The 20,225-nt window shown below is 45.5% G+C and overlaps 1 protein-coding gene across 9 annotated transcripts in view; it reads left to right on the forward strand.

Moving 5' to 3' along the window:
* The first annotated feature begins 2,941 nt into the window (after nt 1-2,941).
* The window catches only part of ptk2ab (protein tyrosine kinase 2ab), a 54,559-nt gene continuing 37,275 nt past the window's right edge, over nt 2,942-20,225 (forward strand). For 5 of the 9 annotated variants that reach the window (XM_062539592.1, XM_062539594.1, XM_062539596.1 and 2 more), the window contains exons 1-2: nt 17,220-17,427; nt 19,733-19,959. In XM_062539592.1, coding sequence (XP_062395576.1) covers nt 17,340-17,427; nt 19,733-19,959 — 315 coding nt within the window. In that variant the 5' untranslated portion in view covers nt 17,220-17,339. Of the gene's footprint in view, nt 3,138-8,332; nt 8,363-17,218; nt 17,428-19,732; nt 19,960-20,225 lie in introns of those variants that run through there. The other 4 variants (XM_062539600.1, XM_062539601.1, XM_062539595.1 and 1 more) reach the window with 3 other exon arrangements.

A 20,225-nucleotide genomic window follows, 5' to 3' on the forward strand; every position in this document is an offset into this window, starting at 1 on the left:
TACAACCAGAATGTATTTAAATTATTCAAATATTGATTAGTTAACAAAAGTCTAACTAAAAGTGGCAATCATTTATTGGTGAAACTGGATGACTCTCTTCTATACCTTTTTGGAGTCAAAATATTCAGTGTTATTCTCAGTGTTTTGACCAGCATCATCACTTCAGCATCATTGTTGTAATTTTTCCAGACACCGTGCATGGCCCATAATTTGTGATATGAACGTAATATGAACAGTGTGTAATTGTGTGGTTGCTGTAATGGAGTGCATTCCAAACGCCCATGAGGAAGGCTGCGATTCGTGCTCCCAGTGGGAGATGTGGGTGGATGCCCACAGTTCTACTGACCGTGTGTGTGTGTGTGTGTGTGTGTGTGTGTGTGTGTGTGTGTGTGTGTGTGTGTGTGTGTGTGTGTGTGTGTGTGTGTGTGTGTGTGTGTGTGTGTGTGTGTGTGTGTGTGTGTGTGTGTGTGTGTGTTGGTGTCTGTGAGATGAATGTTAGGGAATGTGCCCTATAACAATGGAGATACACATCTTCTTGATCCTCTTGTAGTTTGTGTAGGTGTTGATGATGACATCTAGGCCTGTGTACAATTCTGTAACTGCTGGGCATGGCAGCTTTGTGCAATCTCATGTGATTTGAATGAAGTTATTCAAAGCAATTTCAAGTGACTATTGTAATACAGTTTATAGATTTTGTCCAGGACTTATAACAAGTAATGAGACGAGTGCCTGTTACTATACACGCCAGACTCCAAGGACTGAGTTCACCACCTGATGACCACTCACCAGAATTAATAAAGGGCGTTCCTCCTTGGTTGGCCGGGGTTACTGTGCGTCAGCCATATTGGAGCAATCATCCCAGGATGCAGTGCCGTGGTGACAGTGGAAACAGGAGGGAGAGAGTGTAGCTGGCTGAGGAGACAGAGGAGGAAGACCCCACAGAGCCTAAGGAACTACACTCTCCACAGGGTTTACGCGTTTTGCGGGCAATAGGAACAGTGGTCGAAGGGATCATTTGGAGACTCTTATATTGCAGGGTAAAGGTAAGTTTTGAAATGCACACGCAACATGTTCATTGCCAATGCCTTAGAATATAATGTAATAATTGAAATGTTAGCGTGTTAGCATGGGGGCTACATAGGGTTAGCCCGGACCCGTTAGCTGGGAGGGATGATAATTTGCTGACTCGCAGTCGCATAGTAGGAATTTATGCATTGTAGATTATTGCAAGGCTACCACAGCAACTGATGACCATTAAGAAATTGGCACGAAGAGGTTAACGTAGTATTACTGCCAGCGGGTGTTAACTGTGTTGCAGAGCTGAAGTGTTTTGCCATGCCGAATCATACCAAAGGTTCTTCGCGTAGCATTCTCCTCATCTGGTTACTTGCTGATAGACTTGTGTTTTCGTGAATTTCCCCGTCGTCTTTTTAACATTGAATATTTCTCGTTGATTGCCTTGCATTCGCGTGACATATAGCCCTATGAATAATCACGCAACCGCAGGGATTTGACATATCACACTGATGCAAAAAACAAATCGCGTTATTTATTCAGAATGCGACGGTGAGACACATTGTTTCCAGAGCAGAGAGTATAATGGCTAAGTTGTTTCATTGAAACATTGAAATCATCGCCTTATTCCTCTGGAAATTGACATGTAGGCATACGCTTGATTTGTTTATGTTTTCATCCCGATACACGTTGTGTGATTGTTGCCTGATGGGGCATGGTGCACTAGAACGGTTTGTTTTGAAGTTTGCCACAGGGGAGACCAGTGAGTCCAAGCAATATCCTGGGGTACCGTGAAAATTCCCCTGTTCTTCTTCTCGGATAAAACAAAATCCAGATAAGAGAGCAGATCTGTTGAATTTAAATGACTATGACATTTGAGTATTAGGCCTATGTACAGTATGCATTTGTGGCATTGCCCACTGTGGTTTAGGTAGCCTAAAGACTGGAGACCCATATAGGCCATGGTAACGGGTGTAGTTTAAGGGGAAAAGAGGTTAAAAATATATGAATATGATTGAGAACGAACTATATTTCGTTTGGCATACTCCTATATTGCCTATATTATTCATTTCCTTTACCTGCAACTGCACGGAGTCTATTCAGACATGGGATTTCATCAAACTCAAGTGAAGCAGTTTTATCTTGGACAACAAGGACAGTTCTCAAAGTTATGTTTTTCAGGGAAGATGTGGAATTGAAATCCAATCTAGGTCTTGAAGTCACTGATTGAAAGAGATTACACCATCTTTTATTGGCATATTTTTTTTTCAGTTCACATAGAATATAGGCTGGGTGAACCCTGCCTGACCTGCCAGCGAATTTGGATTTCGCCCGGCAGCTCAGGCTGGAAACCTGCACATCTATCTCCTCTGCTTCCTGTCCACAACCTTTGGGTCCATTCACAAACTATCTTATCCAAAAGACACACCTGGATCGTTGAACTATGCCCAATGCCCATTGATATCACGCCTCTTATGCAGTAGAAATAACGCGAAGACTCCCCAGACTAATGTTCAATCTTAAAAGATTGAGCTTAGTATGGTGATAGCCAGACTACATAACATTGGCATACAGAATGAATATTTGTATGAAACAGGATAACTGTTGATGTAACCGCTTTCCAGACACGTGATGGGTTTCAAATATGCGTCTTTTATTTTATTTTGTGATTTTATTGTCACTCTGATTTTTCTCTTGTGTTGAAAGCCAATTGTATTGTTCCTCTAGGTATGTTTCCACCATCTCTACATGATCTGACCAATTGGAAGGGAGCCTGCTTATTGACTTCTGCTTGTGTGTAGGAGGTGGTTTTGACATGTCATAGCTAGCACTAGGCTAGAGGAGGGGCAGGAGGAGGGAAGGTGGAAGAGTATGTTTCACAGAATACTTTCCGCTTGCTTTCAAACACTAAGGTGTGTAGCCCAGGCAGCATGTTCTCTTGCCGTCTCAAGCAGCAAGCTGGAAACCTTAAAATCTCAAGTCTGAAGATAAGAACAGTAAGATAAGGGTGTTTAAGGGGTTGTTTTAAGCTGGTCTTCAGATTGTCGGTTGGAGAGGCCCTCCTGCCTGATTCCACGGCAGCACCATGCAGTTCTGGAGCCTTCTCAGCTGTGCACAGGGAGGTAAGGTCTGGCTGGAAAGACTTCTGACTTTATTTCACACACAGACAACAACGTGAGGCTCCAAAAGAAATGCTACAGAAGCTGTTGCTGTTTTCATTAACTTCAGTTTAGCGATAATAGTCTCAGTGTTGTTGTCTGGTACAAACAACTAAAGGTGAGGCCGTATAGATAAGGGGAGGAATTCACTATCATGTTCACCATGCAAGCTCTTGCATGTGGGTGCATTCTGAAAATATCAGTCAGGCTCTTTGCGACATTTGTGAGGTTGCTGTTGTGAAATCCCCCCTAATTGTCTTGGCTTTGGTCTTTGAGGAGAATACGGTTGCCTAACTCAGTGGTTGAGAATTTGCTGTGAAGAAGTCCTGCCCTCAGCTGTGCTTCATATTTTGAATGTTAATGTGACCAAAGGAATTCCAGGAGAGTTACCTCACTGACGTGCACTGCTTCAGGGTATACTTCTTCTCTTATAGAATGTTTGTGATGCGCCGTTTATAGCCAGCTGTCTAGAAGATACAGTAGCTTACATTCTTAGCCATTAGTAAAGCTGATGGTCACAAGTCATGTTTACAACTTTCTTGGGGTTTAGACCGGGTGACTGAATAGTACATATCTCTGTATGTCTTGCATCAAGTTACAACCAAGAAACGCCTGATGAGATCGGCATCCCACATCATAGCTTTCAGTGGAGTGGAACACCAGACAAGTATTGCAAAAGATAACAAGGACCGCTAACATCATGCATCTTTAGCTTGGCTAAGTAGGCAAGTAGATTCTTGACACAAGCAAAGGCATGTAGCATTAATAGCTATTTATCTCTGCATTTGTGTTTAATTAAAGACAGTAGAGCATACTGTCGTCTTTATAATGATACTGAAGTAAGATGTGGTTTGTCTATGAACTTGTGTAATCTTGCCTGCATTATTTACCACACTGAATTATGTCCTTATTGAAGAGAGAAATAATGGCCAACTCTCCTCCACAACCCATCCCTAAAGAGCCTAGATGTTAGAAAGCAATAGCTTTCATTCATGTTCAGTTCAAATTGTGATGAACGATCTCTATCTGATTGCATTGTTGGAGTTCTGATTCTAGCACAGTGCCTGCTGTCATTGTACTCAGTTCAGAAGAGCCTGGTCCACTCCACTTAAGGGTGTTAAGGAGGATGAACACAATCTAACGTGGGGCCTACAAATTCTGAATAACGTTAATTTCACACTTGGGTTTAATTTAACACCTCTATAAGTCATCCACAGGCACACGGGTATGTTTTCCAAGTGAGAAAAAGCCATGTGCAAAGTGCAATTTGCTAAATGTTTGTATAAGAGGTGGCAGTATTTTTTCACCTGTATATTTTAGTACTTTCAGTTGTGTGAGGCAGCTAAGGTGTGTTACATTTTAGTCAAACAAAAGCTCTGATTGAGACACTGACACTATTGATATCTGCTGTGACCAGAGGGGAAGTTAAGATGATGTAAACAGAACGTGACTGTGGAGGAAGAGGGAGTTCTTTTCATATCGGTCATATTGATTGTATGTTCATTCGTGTTATGAGAGAATATTGATCTGATATACCATTTGTTATTGCATTGTACAATATGCCAGCTGAGCTCTTGTTTGGATATATTGCCAGCATCAGTCCTATTTTTCTATCACATTTTCTAAAATTGAAAATCGATTTACGAAAATCCTCTGTTAGTTTTTAGACTTCTCTCCAGCTTCCATAATGTTGAGGGCTTTCTCACTATGAATTTTGATCTGACTGACTTATGTCACCAGATTAGATGGAATCTATGGGGAGAGGAAGAGTGGATGTTATGGATTGTTTTTTTTTGTGAAATACAATTTTCAAAATACTGAAAATAGTTCAAACAAATAAATAGAAGTATTTGAGATTTAGTCTCACATCATAAAGTGATTTATTATCTCTCTTACAACACTATGATAGGGTTGTTTAAAAGAGAAGACACAGTATGCATGCCCTAGATATACTGTGAATCAAAGGATAAAACAAATATTTTCTTATTTCATTAAGTCTTGCAAGTCTTAAAGGAACAAGCCAAGGGAAGTAGGCTATTTACAAGAGCAGAGTAAAGTAAACATATATCCTGACTCTAGGGAGAGCTCTACAGTTGGCAAAAGTACCTGAAACTGCACCTTTAACTATCCTCCTATGGATGTGGCCACGGTAAGGTATATGCATGATGTCAGTTTTGTCACCAGGATGGTCAGTAGGCCCTATGGACCATTGGCGAAGCACCAACATTTTATGTCTGTCTGAGCAGGCTGAATGGGAACGAATGTGAATGCACTGGCTCAAGTAAAACAAAACCAGAATCCTGGTACACCACTCATTATTTTACCAGATGCTTTTATCTTAAGCATTATACAGTAAAAATATATAAAGATATTATTGTTAGTGCTGCGCGTTAGCTTGAGAGTGAGACCTGCTGATAAAGTGGATGCACTGTAGACCAACCCCATATGGCAGTACTGGATGTCCCCTTACTTAAGCTAGATCCTCAGGGCTTGGGCTGATGCCCATGCAGTGGAACTGGAGGGGATGGAAGCTCAGTTGGGCGAACAGTGAAGTACGCACATGCTGACTGGTTGACATGTGGAGGCAAAGTCAATTATTTCATTAGGTATCTGGATTTTGTAAATTGCAAAGGCACTCAGTTGAATTTGGCCCATTCATTTGTTTTGCTCAGATCCCTGAACTGCAGTGTACAGGCGGTGTAGTCAAGCCCCTCATGAAGGAGAGAGAAAACCCATCTAGAATGAAGCAGCTGTTTGGGACGGTGGTTTTAAATAACAGATTCACTTTCACTGAAGTCTGTCCACGTAGGGTGACTTCGAGATTGTGGTGGCGTTATGGAGGTGCGGAAGAGGACCTTCAGTCAGTCTTAAGCATCCAGTAGTTGACATGCTGTGAAGACATGTCTTCCTCTGTCCTTAATCTGAGCTCAGTGCTGTGGCTAAGCTGCTCTTCTCTTCTCCAGCTGCTGCACTCACTCCTAAATGGGGGCCATTTGACGGTGTTAGTGTTGCGGACCACAGGGCATTTTTGCTCCAAAGTAGGAGGGTTTCATGAGGGTGACTACACTCAGACACCTACTACCTCAACGACCTGAATGCACCATCTCACACTGTTATCAGACATGCTCTCAGTACTACAACCACTAGCGCTGCCTCTGCATACAGTTCATAACACTGTCAGGCTATTTCACATCAACATTTTAATTTGAAGCTAAACGGTAGCAGTGGTGTGACAATTCTTACTTTACATCTCAGTGGTATGCTATAATTTCCTTTAATGCTGGCCTGATTTAACTGGTGTGCTTGTAGTTATAGTTGTGTTAGGTATTTTAGATCTTGTCTAGACCTGTTTACTCTCTTACAGAGTCAGCTGACAGCAGTTGAAATACCTGTGGAAATTGTCCTATATGATGTCTGCCTTATGTTGATCACACAAACTCACCCTCATCAGATATCGTTATCTGGTGACTTTCAATACTAATGTCCTTATCTTCCTGGATCAGGGTGGGTCAGGGATGCTACAGCTGCCTTCCCTAGCTTCAGTGTATTGTGTGGAGACATGCGCTGTGCTGTGCTGTGCTGTGCTGTGCTGTGCTGTGGTGCAGCTGTGCTGCTTTGACTCATAGTGCTGGAGCACACAGGCCCGCATGCATGACTCAGCGCTCCGTGCCGCTCATGACATCTCACTTCTGACGTCCCTTTTTTCGCTGGCTGAGCCAAAGGTACAGTACACAAACCCCTGCTCAGATATCCTCACAGTCATGAGATAAGCCAACGAGAGGTCCATCTCCTCACTTCTACCTGCAGGATGTTGTCTGTGATTTGTCAAACGAAAATCCATATCTTTAGTAGAGATTGGAGACGGCAGACATCTATAGATCTACACTATATTGTACACTGCAGAGGCCTTTAGTGAGCCCCTCTGTATCCGCTCATTCTACTTTGTGCAGATTTGCAGGTGACCAAGCACCCTCGTATCCCAGCTGTCCAATCACAGAGCTTATTTCTGAAAACGTGTTGACCGCGTAAGCTGGGGTTCATGCTGAATTGACACATTACACAAGTAATAATGCACATGACCACAACATCAATGTGAAATGATTCACGTCCATTCTGATGTGCAGTCCATCCATCTCCCACTCCTGTCTTGTCATCTGTCCAAGTTAATCCCTTCCCCAGTTGTGTCAGGCAAGGCTTTTCATGGCCTTCCAGCAGGTGATTGCACTGACCCATGTCCAGGTACATCGTGTGCACATGACCCACATGGCAGTAAAGGCAGCAGCTGGGAGGTGACCACTGGTGTGTTGGAAAGACCCAGGTGGCCGTAGCCTCGATGGTACACTCTGGAGTCTGACTTAGGATAGAACAGGACTAGAGTTCACACAGCCCCCATGAACATCAACCATTTGACACTGATGTATTTGGTGGGCTTGGGTATTTTCTGTAGTCTTAGTAATCCAGAACAATGCTGTGACTAAATGACTTTAACGTGCAGAAACCTCTTTCCAATCTATAGATAATCTTTGGTAATCTCTTATTAAAGACGGTGGTTTTAGGTTTACAACTGTCTGTGTGTCCCTGAGTATTAGATGTTTGACCTTGGTGTGGCTAGCACCTTACTCCGCCAGTTAAACCAGAGTAACACTTTTAAAGTGCTGTTCATGGAGGTGTTAGTCTGGTGTGCTGAGATGGCTCTGAGCATCCCAGTGAGGCCTGTAGTATTCCGTGTGCCATCAGGCTGAACTCGAGGCAGTCTGCCACCTCAGCTAGCAGCTAACAGGACGGCGCTGAGTGTTGCCCTGGGCATGGCTGGCGTTAATGATGGCAGCTTGGCTGGCGCACACAACCTGCCAGCACTCCAGCTACTGCTAATGACCGTGTGTGTGTGTGTGTGTGTGTGTGTGTGTGTGTGTGTGTGTGTGTGTGTGTGTGTGTGTGTGTGTGTGTGTGTGTGTGTGTGTGTGTGTGTGTGTGTGTGTGTGTGTGTGTGTGTGTGTGCGTGCGTGCGTGCGCGTGTGCGTGTGCGTGTGTGTGTGAATATTAATGTGTGCCTCCTCCACCTGGCACATTCTGATGGACTCTAATCAACTCCTTCAGTATCAGTAGTCTGAAAACAGGTAGAAACACACAGTCTAATTTTCTTTCTTTTTCTTTTCTAGATATTTCAAGAATATCACAATACTACTCAGGTAAGTGCTCATTAAACAGTCATTAATAATATGTGTCTGTTTTTTATTTGTATTAAACATGGTTACATTTAATCTGAATTAAATACAGTTACATACATTTGTTTCTGCATTGTTTGGATGAGTACTTATTCATTGTTCTGGCAGTTCTTTTTTTGCTTTAAGTGAATTCTTTTAGTCATGTAATGGTTGTTTAGAATGCAGGACAAAATCATTCATCACTGTCTATCTCAAGGATGCACACCCCTTAACAGTGGTGGGACCTTTGAGGACAAAAAACCCAAATGATATTCATGCAGAAGTTGTGAGATTCCGTTAAAGCAATCGTAGGTCTCTCAGCAACTGTAAAGAGTGTCTAACATTTCATTTGGAATAGCCTAACATTGCTAAAATCAAGTGTGCGCTTCCCAGTCAATTAAAGGGCTCACATGTAATGTGAAGGATCTGTCTCGTGCTGCAGTGGATGGACTGTTGAATTTGGCTGTAGTGTTTGGACTGGAGGCCCCAGCGTGAGCGCTCTGCTGTGTCTCAGGAGGATGTGGGTGTGTGAGGTGGCATTGGAGGCTTTGAGCGCTCCGCTGTGTCTCAGGAGGATGTGGGTGTGTGAGGTGGCCTGGGAGGCTTTGAGTGCTGCCTGTGGGGGGCTAGGCTGCTAGGAAGTCCCCCGTCTCAGCACTCAATCTGGGGAGAATCTGGGGCTCAACAGCCGCCTGTGGAACACCAGGGACAGCATGGCGAGGGAGGTACAACGGCTTTAGTTAAGGCTTCATGCTCCACTTTGCCATTTTTTAGACACATCCACCGCGGTTTCTTTGAGAGCAGGTCTCGTGTGTGTTTGCAGGAATCTTTTGATATGATATAAAGGGGTTACGGCTCAATATATTGCCACATATTGAGATATTGTCGTAGAGGTCGTTTTAGGAAATTTGAGTGAAACAAGTGTGCTTTTACCAACAGCTGTAGGTGTTGGGAGTTTAAACACAAAATAAACCACTGACTACAATTGTTGTATGTTAAAGAGACCCTATGCAACTTTCTGCAGGAGACGATCGCTCCTTGTTTACATCTGGAAGTCTGAGACGAAGAACCACGCTTGCAATTTATATATTTAAATATAGCCCATACATGTATAAATATACACGCTAAAGCTGTCGGGGAAGCTCTGCAGAGAAAATGCAAGCATAAAACGAGCGAAAACGAAAAACGAAACCGAAACCAGAGATGAAATCGCCAATCCTGCATAGTTCCTCTTTAACTCGTATAAGTTGATGAGAATCAATTTTTGAGAATCAATGCAATATCACAAAACATTATGTTGCGATTCTCAAATATATCGATATGTTCTTACACCCCTGCTGCTGAGAACTAGCGTTCAGACCTCAGTGATAGTGAATGTGTTCTGTGTATAATGAATAGTGTTTGTATTGCTGAATGTACAGGTCACTCTGCTGCACAAGAGAAAGTGGCATGAGTTTACATTAAGGCAGTTATTATTATATTATAAACAACTATTATTTACATGGAGTCATTCCAACTTTTTGCCTCTCATTATTCAAATGGTGTAGTTCTCTTTCAGAAAGACCATGTTTGGCCATCTCCATCAAACTATAGCAAAAGAGTCCACTGATTGCTTGTCCATATTTAACAGCACTCATTTGCTAGGATCAGTACATTTGCAGCATTCCGGACATCCTGACATCCATGTCAGTCAGATAAGCTCATTTCTTGAAATCATCTTTAATGTTACCGTAATTTCCCGACTATTAGCCACAGCTTATACACTGATTTTGCAACATTTCTTCAGCTATGAGGTTAATACGGGGGGGGGGGGGGGGGGGTGTTAATATGGTTTTGTTTCTTTTAACTTGCATAAAACACTGTCCTGCGGCTTATACACAATGTGGCTTATATGTGGGAAACTACTGTAGATGTCTGACTTGTCAGTGGTTCAGTTTCAAGCTGGCCGCTGATTCAATGCACTGTAGCTACCTGTGCGGTACCTCATTGGCCTGGTGCTCTGTGCTGGTATGTTTTGTCACGTGTTCATGTGCCTCTGGGGTAAATAAACCCCTGGGCCTCTCTATGGAAGCTGCCAGTGGCAGGTGCAGCCTACTTACTGCCTATAGATGGGACCGTTTGTTGACTCTGGAATCTGAGCTCACTGTGTTAATTCTGTGGCAAAACATTACCAGTTCTTTCCCAGACACATTAGAGATGCCACCATGAAACCTACTTCCTAAGTTCAGTTAACTCACTAACCTTTAAAGGGATAGTTCGGATTTTAAGACACGAAGTTGTATGGGTTCCCTGTCAGCAACGTAGTGCATCAGCACTGACTTACCCCCGACAGCGTCCTGTGAGCCGAGATCCAGCCGCTTTTAGATCGTTTTTGATGCTGAAGAAAGTAGTCCGGCAAGTTTCTGGGGTCACGAAAGTAAAGTGTTTTTCTTCTCAAAACCATATGCGTTCAACAGAGTGATATATTTGCACCACAAAAACGTTGTCCAGGAAAAATTCAAACCTCGTTATCACTTACTTATTTTTCGCGATTCCTATCACTGCGCGCTACTGACAGCTGGACAACGTTTTTGTGGTGCAAATATATCACTCTGTTGAACGCATATGGTTTTGAGAAGAAAAACACTTTACTTTCGTGACCCCAGAAACTTGCTGAAGAAAATAGTCCGGCATCAAAAACGATCAAAAACCGGCTGGATCTCGGCTCACAGGACGCTGTCGGGGGTAAGTCAGTGCTGATGCACTACGTTGCTGACAGGGAACCCATACAACTTCGTGTCTTAAAATCCGAACTATCCCTTTAAAGCTGCTGTAGATGATTTTTCCGTCTGATGTTGCTATTGCATAGATTAAAAATGTCTATTCCTAGAGCCCTCCCTAACTAAAGTATCAGTGTCAACTAATTATTGTGTACAGACAGCAGGGGGTGGACTTCTATGTTAACTTGTGGAGGTCGGCCGGTATGCTATTGTTGCTTAGAGAGCAGGCAGCAACAATGCAACAAGGGCTTGGCTTGGTCTGCATTCGATAGGTATCCGCGGTAGGCTTACTATATTTCCCTCTCAAGGCAATGGAATGTGGAATAAGTACAGTGATGGCTCAACACAGCAGATGCTTCAAATGATTGACTCTCAAGCTGGCCTTGATTATCATTCCTCTTGAGTAGAATGCTGAACAGTGCCTGCTGGAGTACAAGTCACTGTCCACCTATTCTACTGCTGTGCACTTTGTTCACAACTTCACTCTGTATCTAGTGGGTCTTGTCTCTGGATGCGTTTGCCATTTGCTTGCAAGGTACTGTGTTTTGAGGGAGGCGGTGCAAAAGGGATCGTGATTAGTGATAATGATAAAGCTGTAGCAATGATTAGTGGTCATTTCTACAGCTCCCCACTCCACAGTAGTGTGTCCAGTAGCTTGCTCTGAACTATATAGCTAGATAGAAATCCTCATTTTGCTGTGAGTTTTGTGTGTTTCCCCCAGATTAGATTTCTGCTTCATGTACACACAAATCGTGTTTTTGTATCCAGGATTTGTTCTTTAGTATCCAGTTGGTTGTGTTCATGAGTGTTAAGATGTAGGTATGTAGTGGAGCAGACGAGGGCCACAAAGCACAGCAGGTGTGGCCACAGTTTGATCAGGATTTGAGTGTGCATGTAGAGTTAGGGCTTACATAGTTTCAGCTCATCCCTCATCCCCTTGTTTTCAGGCTGCCAAAGCTGTCTTTACCTGACCTGTGTGTGTGTGTGTGTGTGTGTGTGTGTGTGTGTGTGTGTGTGTGTGTGTGTGTGTGTGTGTGTGTGTGTGTGTGTGTGTGTGTGTGTGTGTGTGTGTGTGTGTGTGTGTGTGTGTGTGTGTGTGTGTGTGCGTAATTTAAGACCTTGAGTGGTGGATTGTAGTGGAGGGCTTTTGGCAGGGCGAGCCTGAGGCCGAGTGCTTGGCTGGCCCGTGGTCCACATTCATAACAAGCCGGTCAGACTGGACATGCAGCTCTCTTGTGCTGTGGAGGAGGCCGTGTCGTCTCTGTAAACACGGGAGGGCCCAGCGAATGGCTGTTAGGGAGGGAGGGCCCCTGCATATGAATGAGGACAGTTCCCCCCTCTCCACCAACTCGCCTCCTGTCTCTCCCCACTCTTTCAGCTGCCTCGCTTTGCTTACCCACTTCAGTCAATGGAAACATGCTCTCTCTTTCTCTCTCCCTCTCCCTCCCTCCCTCTCTCTCTTTCACTCACTCACTCTCACTCTCTCTCACTGCCCCTTTCCCACCCTCCCTCCCATACCCACACTCTACCTTGCGCTCTCTCTCTCTCTCTCTCTCTCTCTCTCTCTCTCTCTCTCTCTCTCTCTGAGCTGCACACACACTAACCCTCACACACTTGCACACAGTCCTCTTGGGAGACTCTCTCTGCAGCGGCACAGTGTCCTGGATATGAGCACCAGAAGCTCAAATGAGATGTTCACTCGGCGCCGGAGAGGAACGGAGGATTCTTTTGCTTCGTTTTGAAGTTTTGTCTTCTTTTCACATCCTCCGGTATCTTTTCAAGCACGTCGTCTGCCTTGATTAATTTTCAAAAGCAACACGCGCTAGCGGGGGATTTGTTTTTGATGCTGTTGGCGGCGAAAACCCCGTGGATTTGTAAAACAAGGGCAGGACGGAGACAGCGCAGGCAGCGGGCGAAGCAGCTCTACTCCGATGGCGTTCTCCCGTCTCCATGACTTGGCCAAAGCTGTGTCTGTGTCTGTGTCTGTGGGAAGGGAGGTGCTCCGTGTGAGTTGGTGATCCTCGGAGCTTGAGAACTACCTGCACGGGTTCTGCCCCAGAGAGCCCTCTTGGCAGAGCGCGCACCCCCTCTGCCCCCTCCAGCTGTGGTGCCCGCGGTGAGCCGGTGCCAGGGGGGCCGGCTCGGGGGGCTCTATGCGGGCGCAGGAGCGCTGGGCAGCCGCGGGGCCTGGCGCGCGCCAGCAGGTGGAGAGCACATGGAGTCCAGCGGCTGCAGCCCCTTCCCCCTGTGCTGGACACGGGGCGCCTGCGTCTACTCCTACGGCCCGCCGCTGCCAAGTACGTCCCTCTCGCACCACCGCGGCTCTGGAGCCGCCACGCTCCTCTGCCACGCTCCTCCGCCACGCTCCTCCGCCACGCTCCTCTGCCACGCTCCTCTGCCACGCTCCTCTGCCACGCTCCTCTGCCACGCTCCTCTGCCACGCTCCTCTGCCGTGCCTCTGTCTCCGTGAGATACCACCACTGCCATTGGTGGTGCCGTATCCATAGCCATTCAGCTACGAGCCGCATGAAGGAGCTGTCTTTGTCTTTGTCATCTGATAGTGCTGAAAGATAATGCTTGAGAGCTTGATTTGAGAGATTGACTTGGAATCAAAGGCTCTGCTTTTGCTTGAGTTGTTTGTGAGTCCCACGTTGCCCTTTGCATGTTTAATCAGAGCTGTGATGAATCTGAGGTAGATTGCAAAGAGCCCAGAGTCTTCATGTCGCTGTGCCTGCTATAGAGAGTCCTTTATGATCCAGCTCCATAATTACGCAATCCAACAAAAAGCCTCTCTCTCTCTCTCTCTCTCTCTCTCTCTCTCTCTCTCTCTCTCTCTCTCTCTCTCTCTCTCTCTCTCTCTCTCTTGCTACCTCATATCAATCAGCTGTTTTAATGAGCGATCTCCCCAGCAGCAATCAGAACATGATCAGCTCCATGCTAAAGGGACGGCTTTGCATGAAGCGGCTCCATTACTCAGGGCCCAATTCCCATTGGTCTTGGACTGATTAAGTGTCAGTGTGCCGTGTGATTGGTGTGCTCTCCCAGAGGTGGATAACTAGGCCATGTACCTGCAAGTGCCAGAGCAGCAGCAGTGGCAGCAGCTGCTTTGCCTGGCTGTGCCCTTCTCCAGTTCAGCCTCTCACTGGCGCTGGATTGGATCCCCCAGTATCTGGGTAGAAGACTTAAATGGGGCACACAGTAGATAATTCGGCGGCTCCAAAAATGCCTAATGGCCTCCTGGAGGTTAAGCAAAAGTAGGGATCTGATTTCATGCTGTGACAAGACACAGCGTACATACTTTTGAGCAGAATTTTGTGGTTGAGGTTACCAGCGGAATGACTCGGTTAGTTACATAATGCATAATATCCTAGGAAGCTGTCTTGATTCTGTTAATTAAAAGCGCTGAATGGTTGTGCACTTTAATATTTGGTGGACTTTTTGACGGCAATGCAAACAAGTTTGGGTGTAAATTCAATATTTGCCTCCTCAAGTTATATTTTGCTGTAGGTGTTATCCATCATGGTCTTTCTGATATGAATGTTTTTTCCAGGCCAAAGGTATCAGGTGAGATGTTTTTGAATGCTGTAGGGAGCCCTCTGTTCACACTGACCAGTGCTCAGCTATTGATTTCTGTCATGAAAAGAAATAGAAGAAACCAAACAAATGTGCATTTTTAAGTTGTTCATTTATTGCCCAAGATGGGCAGGTTGCATGTTCCTAAAAGAGATTTTGGAGGCAGCGTCTTGATTGGTGCCTTTTTACCAAGCTTTGCTTTGGACATTTTCAGTTAAATCAAAGGGCCTTATTAGCCACAGGAGATGTGGGTTTGCTATTGTACTGTTTTTGTACTGTTAGTCTAAAGGCTGACAAGTAGATGGATTGAAGTGCGCAGTCCTAACTCTCCATAATGACGGCGTAAAGTCCCCCCTGTGAGTGGACAGCTGAAATGTGAGCTGGCTCTCAGCGCAGGCCTCTTTTCAGACTCCTGCTCCCAGGTACCACGGAGCTGATCCCCTTACCTGCTGTCCCAGCTGCTCTGGGCGCTCTGTGGGGGACCTGCACTGCACTGCAGACCTCCGTGCTCTTGTCACTGGCGCCAGTGGTTGCTACGCTATCAGCAACAGATCGGGGGAAGGAGACGGGGGATCTCCGAGCGGATGTGGGATCAGGTGTAATCATTATGCGCTATAGACTAAAATGGACACCACGGACTGTTGTGTGGATATCTATTGCCCTATACCATAGCACACTATGACATGTGGTTATATAATGCTTTTGTTTGTGGAGAGACGATCTTCTAGGTCATTGCAGTTAGAAAGTTACTTAAGCTTAAATGTTCAGATTTCTGCCACATATTCACAGGTTAAATACATACCTCTGAGGTAAGGAGGTTAAATATAAACTTCTGAAGTGTTAGGATGTCTTAGAATGCTTTGCATACTTGCTCTGTGTGAGAATGATGGCCGAATGGCCATTGGGCCACATATGGAACTCATAAATTAGATCCATTGATCTCACTTTGCATTAAGTCCGAAGACCTGCTGTGATTGTACAGCTAAAAGGTTCCCAGAGCAGAGGATACCTGAGCTGTTGGTCCAGAGACTGCTGAATGGTCTTTTGTAAGGGTCAGGGAAGGGCAGGCAAGAGCGCCTTAGCCATACAAAGGCATACATCTATTGTGCAATAGACCTGACAGCTGATGGTAAGTCTTGTGACTCCAGTCAGCACAGAGCAGTATTTGATACACTCCTGGGAGAAGTCACCCATGAGTAAGCTACACAAGGACTAGGAGGAGCAATGATGCAACCGCTGACTTGACCCTGAGGAATGAGCAGCTCTTCCTCATTCGCAGCCCTTGGACTGCCCTCTCATTTGATCTCAGTGCCATTGTTTATAATGGATGCTACTTGCTTATTATGGTTTTCATCGCTGTGGATGATGGGAGTGCTTGTCTGAAAACCCAGTGGCATACATTTCTGGTGCAACAGAAACCATGTATTTGATGTAGTGTTTTGCATTCACTCGTGGCTGTGGCTGTGGCTGTGGCTTGTATTGGCTGGGCTCTCTGGACATAGTAGTGCAGGCCCCGGCAGCCCAGCAGAAGGCCGTATTGATTGGACGCTCACACATTCTCCACATCTCCCAGCGTCTGCTGCTGCCGCCCATTGACCCAGCAATCTACAAGCCTCTCCAATTCAACAGATGGAATTTGTCCATCCCTGTTCACCAATGATTAGCAGGACAAAGCTCTTTTGAAGCCATGACACATTGTAGCCTCTGGGGCTGGTGGCTGGCAGACACTGTGGTGGAAGTGGAGGTTCAGCTGTGATGAACTCGACTACTTTGTTGTTCCCTGTCCTCTACTTAAAGCTTAATCGCATGATTATTATAACCCTCCAAAAATGTTGCCAGTTTCGGTCTTTGTGCAACAATGCTTTGATTTCCTTCCATTGCTACAGACTTAGCTCAGGTGTTCACGCATATCCTGAAAAACAAACATGTTTATGCTGCAAGTGTGCACCTGTTTCTACTAGTCCTACTAGTTCTCAAAATAAACTGTCCTTATTTCAGTTTTGAATGGGCAAAACCCAACCGTGTTGTAAAGTCTGTTTCTGTTCCAAGGGAAGAGTGACAGGCAGACAGTGTCATAGGCCCCACCTCACTGATATGCTGTCTGGCCGAGCGCCTGTTATTTGTTTACTAAGATTAGCTTTGTCCGCGAGCCAACCAGTGCAGTGCAGCGCAGTGTGCTTGTGTGTGTTGGTGGTGCGGGGTTAGCGGCAGGATCCCGTCCTGATTAAGGGCTGTTTTTGCACAGGCAGCCCTGGCCCTGAGCCCATCCTTCAGGAAGGGGCTCGCTGCATTCTCTGGGGCTCCGCTGGGAAGGAGCGACAGGAACAAGATCTGCACTGTGACTCAGACCAGAGGATTCAGAGCAGCCAGGGGTATTGTGATAATCAGGATGTGACGTGACGACAAAGGAAACTCAGGCAGAAGTGTTTTTATGTGTGTATGTGTGCGTGTGTGTGTGTGTGTGTGTGTCTGTGTGTGTCTGTGTGTGTGAGAGCGAGGTAGAGGGAGCGAGGGAGGTTGAGAGTGTAATCTTGTTTTACTGGGGCTGGAAAAGCCCACAGAGATAAAGCGGTTGGGAGTGAGTGGAGGTGGATGTCCCAGGCGCGAGGTGCTCACCTGATTGGGTGCTCATGTGTACGGAGGGCCGCCGGCGCCGCCGCAGCCCCCTGCTCTGTGTGTCCAGAGTGGTGTGGAGCTGCTGGCCTTTCCGTCTCAGAGGTAGGGACGGAGCGCACACAAGCTCCCGGCTCGCTCGCTGCTACCTTTAGTCTGGCGCACTCTGTCACGTTACAGCAGCACAGCGAAGGTTAAAGGTTGGAAGGGTGTTTACTTTCGTCGTAATGATACTGTACATGCCGAGAAATGGTTTTGTGCTATTCCAGAGTTGCTGGTGTTGACTTGGCTCGTTTTTGCTGTTCTGAAGAGTCTCTGGAGTTTCATTGGAGTATTCAGTCTTGCCTGAGAGGGATAGAGTGAGTCCATGTTTCCGTTTCTGTTGGACTTGAAATGTGTTGTTAGTAGACACAAAGTTCAGAAGGGTGAACTTTAGAGTGATTGACCTGCACGTTTAGCGGTTAATGAGGAGGTGAGATAACCCAAGCTACTGTAGTACATTTCTAACAGGGTGAGGTAATGAGCCTGCCACCACAATTAATGTGTTTGCTTCCCTTTGCTTTTGTGCCATACAGTAGCGGTGGGACAAAGGCTGGCAGCAGAGCTCCAGTTAAGAAGAAGAAAAAAGGACTGTTTGCAGATCATTTGTCCTGTCATAGATGCATTGTCAGCACAGCTCCAGCTATGAGAAATGGGCTACTTTTCCTCTGTAGATTTGTACTTTAGCACCTCTTTATATTAGATCATGCCTCCCGTCTGCTCACTGACGTCATATGCCACGTTTAACCCATTCTCAGCCTTTCAGATCAAATAAGGCGTGTGTGCCTCAATTGAGCCCTTAGCCAGGAGGTGCCAGACTCCTTAATGGATATGTGTGCTGTCTTCTGTGCCCTTCCGTGCCCTTGGTCTGCTGTTGTCCTGATGGCAGCTCGTCAGGTCATTCTTTCCACTCTTCAAGGCCATACAGCTGACCGTGATATGCCCCTAATGTAGTGCTCCCATCCACATCCAGCACTCCTCCCACCCAGGCCTGTGTATTGTGTGTTGGCACGGATCTTGCAGTACTGTATGTAGCGTGAGTCGGGGATGTGGTTCAATGTATGTCAAAACTAAACGCAAGGCCATATATTGCATTTATTTCGGTCTAACTTTAGGAAAGCTGTCATAGTGTAAAGAGCACATGACCCAATGCTTATCTGTTTTGGAACAACATACAGTGCAGCAATTTTTTTTGTGCAGTCTGTGTAAATTAATTATTTAATTTATCATAAATTGATACAGCGGTTTTGTGAATTCCTACAATATCCCAAAATGTAATATTGCAATTCTCTGTTCATAAATATTTCCTTACACCTCTACTAACTTTTTTGCCTAATACTGGCCTGTCTTTCCACTATGCAGATTGCAAAATATTTTTTTCTAAAAAGCTTGGTATTGGAAATATGTACTGTAACTCTGTTATTTTGGCTCTTGATGAGGAAAGACTGCCATATAGTTTGGAATGCTTGGCATAACAGGACTATATTCCTATATTTGTACAATGTCAACAGCTTGTCAACAGTTCCTCTGTTACTCTGGTCATAAAATCTACAATCCTGAAACCTTTTGGGAATTGAGAAATACATTGAGATTATGTTGTATATAATCTGTCTCAATGGAGGACTGTGGAAAGACAGGGTAGAGGCCTGCAAGCTATAGTTCTGTCTTGATTTGTTTGCTGAGCTCACGGCATAAGCAACTTATGGTCAGGCCAGGGATTTACTGAAGAGGATTCGAGCATTATATTCTGAACAATTGCAGATCCTTGATCCAGATTTTCCAAATGAAGAGCCAGATGCTTCTGTTTTTGCTCCCTCATAATTCTGTGTCAGGGTGATGTGTGCCTCCTGAGGCTCCGGGGTAATCCTCTTAAGGTGGGGGGCAAAGATGGAGCACTGTTCACTTAGTCAGACATCAGCAGTCAAGTTTGAACATCTTGACATTTATTCCCGCTCTGTACACCTTGTCGTAATCAGTTTGGTGCATACAAACGGTGAAAGTGTTTCAGAGTTCTGCTTGCAGTCAGTTTGTGTGTTGCCCTGAAACTGTAATAATGATGAAGCCGCAGCAGAGAAGCGTGACACACCGGCCCTCCCACTTCTATGGCAGTTTCACCTTGATCTCTGTGTTGGTAGCACAATGGCACTGTGCCAGCCATTCTACTGCCATCCATAGCTAATGATAGAAACCCACCACTGATCACTATGATCACCCCCAACTGCCTCCCATGGTTTTCATTACCCATCATCTATCACCTTTTGGCACACAGGAACTGTTGTTTGTTTTCAAGCAGTCTCTGCTGTAACTGCTATGTGGCCTTGTCCATATTTACCTACTCACCCCATCTCATGTCTTCTCCTCTCTTGGGCAGAATATGACGGACACCTAGCACCCACTAAAGGGATGGCGGCGGCTTACCTGGACCCCAACCTGAACCATGCGCTGTGTTCAGGGGTCAAGCCCCGGCTCAGTGCAGGGATGGAGCGGCCTGCGGGGGCGCTGGAGCGGGTGCTCAAGGTCTTCCACTACTTTGAGAGCAGCAGCGAGCCGTGCACCTGGGCCAGCAACATCCGCCACGGCGACGCCACCGACATCAGGGTGAGGATACCAATCAATCGCTCTTTCTTTCTTTCTTTCTTTCTTTCTTTCTTTCTTTCTTACTTACTGATTTACTGACTTTCTTTCTTTCTTTTTCTCTCTTCTTCTCTTTCTTTCTCTCTTTCTCTTTTCTCTCTTTTTCTCATTCTATGCTTCGAGATATTAGCCTAGAAATCTAGACGCCCCTAGCGGCAGCAAATGTAATTTGGCTGGCGGGGCAGTCTAGCAACGCTCCGTAGAGCTAGGAGCTGAGAAATGGAAAATAA

This window comes from Sardina pilchardus, chromosome 6, assembly GCF_963854185.1.
Source record: "Sardina pilchardus chromosome 6, fSarPil1.1, whole genome shotgun sequence".
Lineage (NCBI taxonomy): Eukaryota > Metazoa > Chordata > Actinopteri > Clupeiformes > Clupeidae > Sardina > Sardina pilchardus.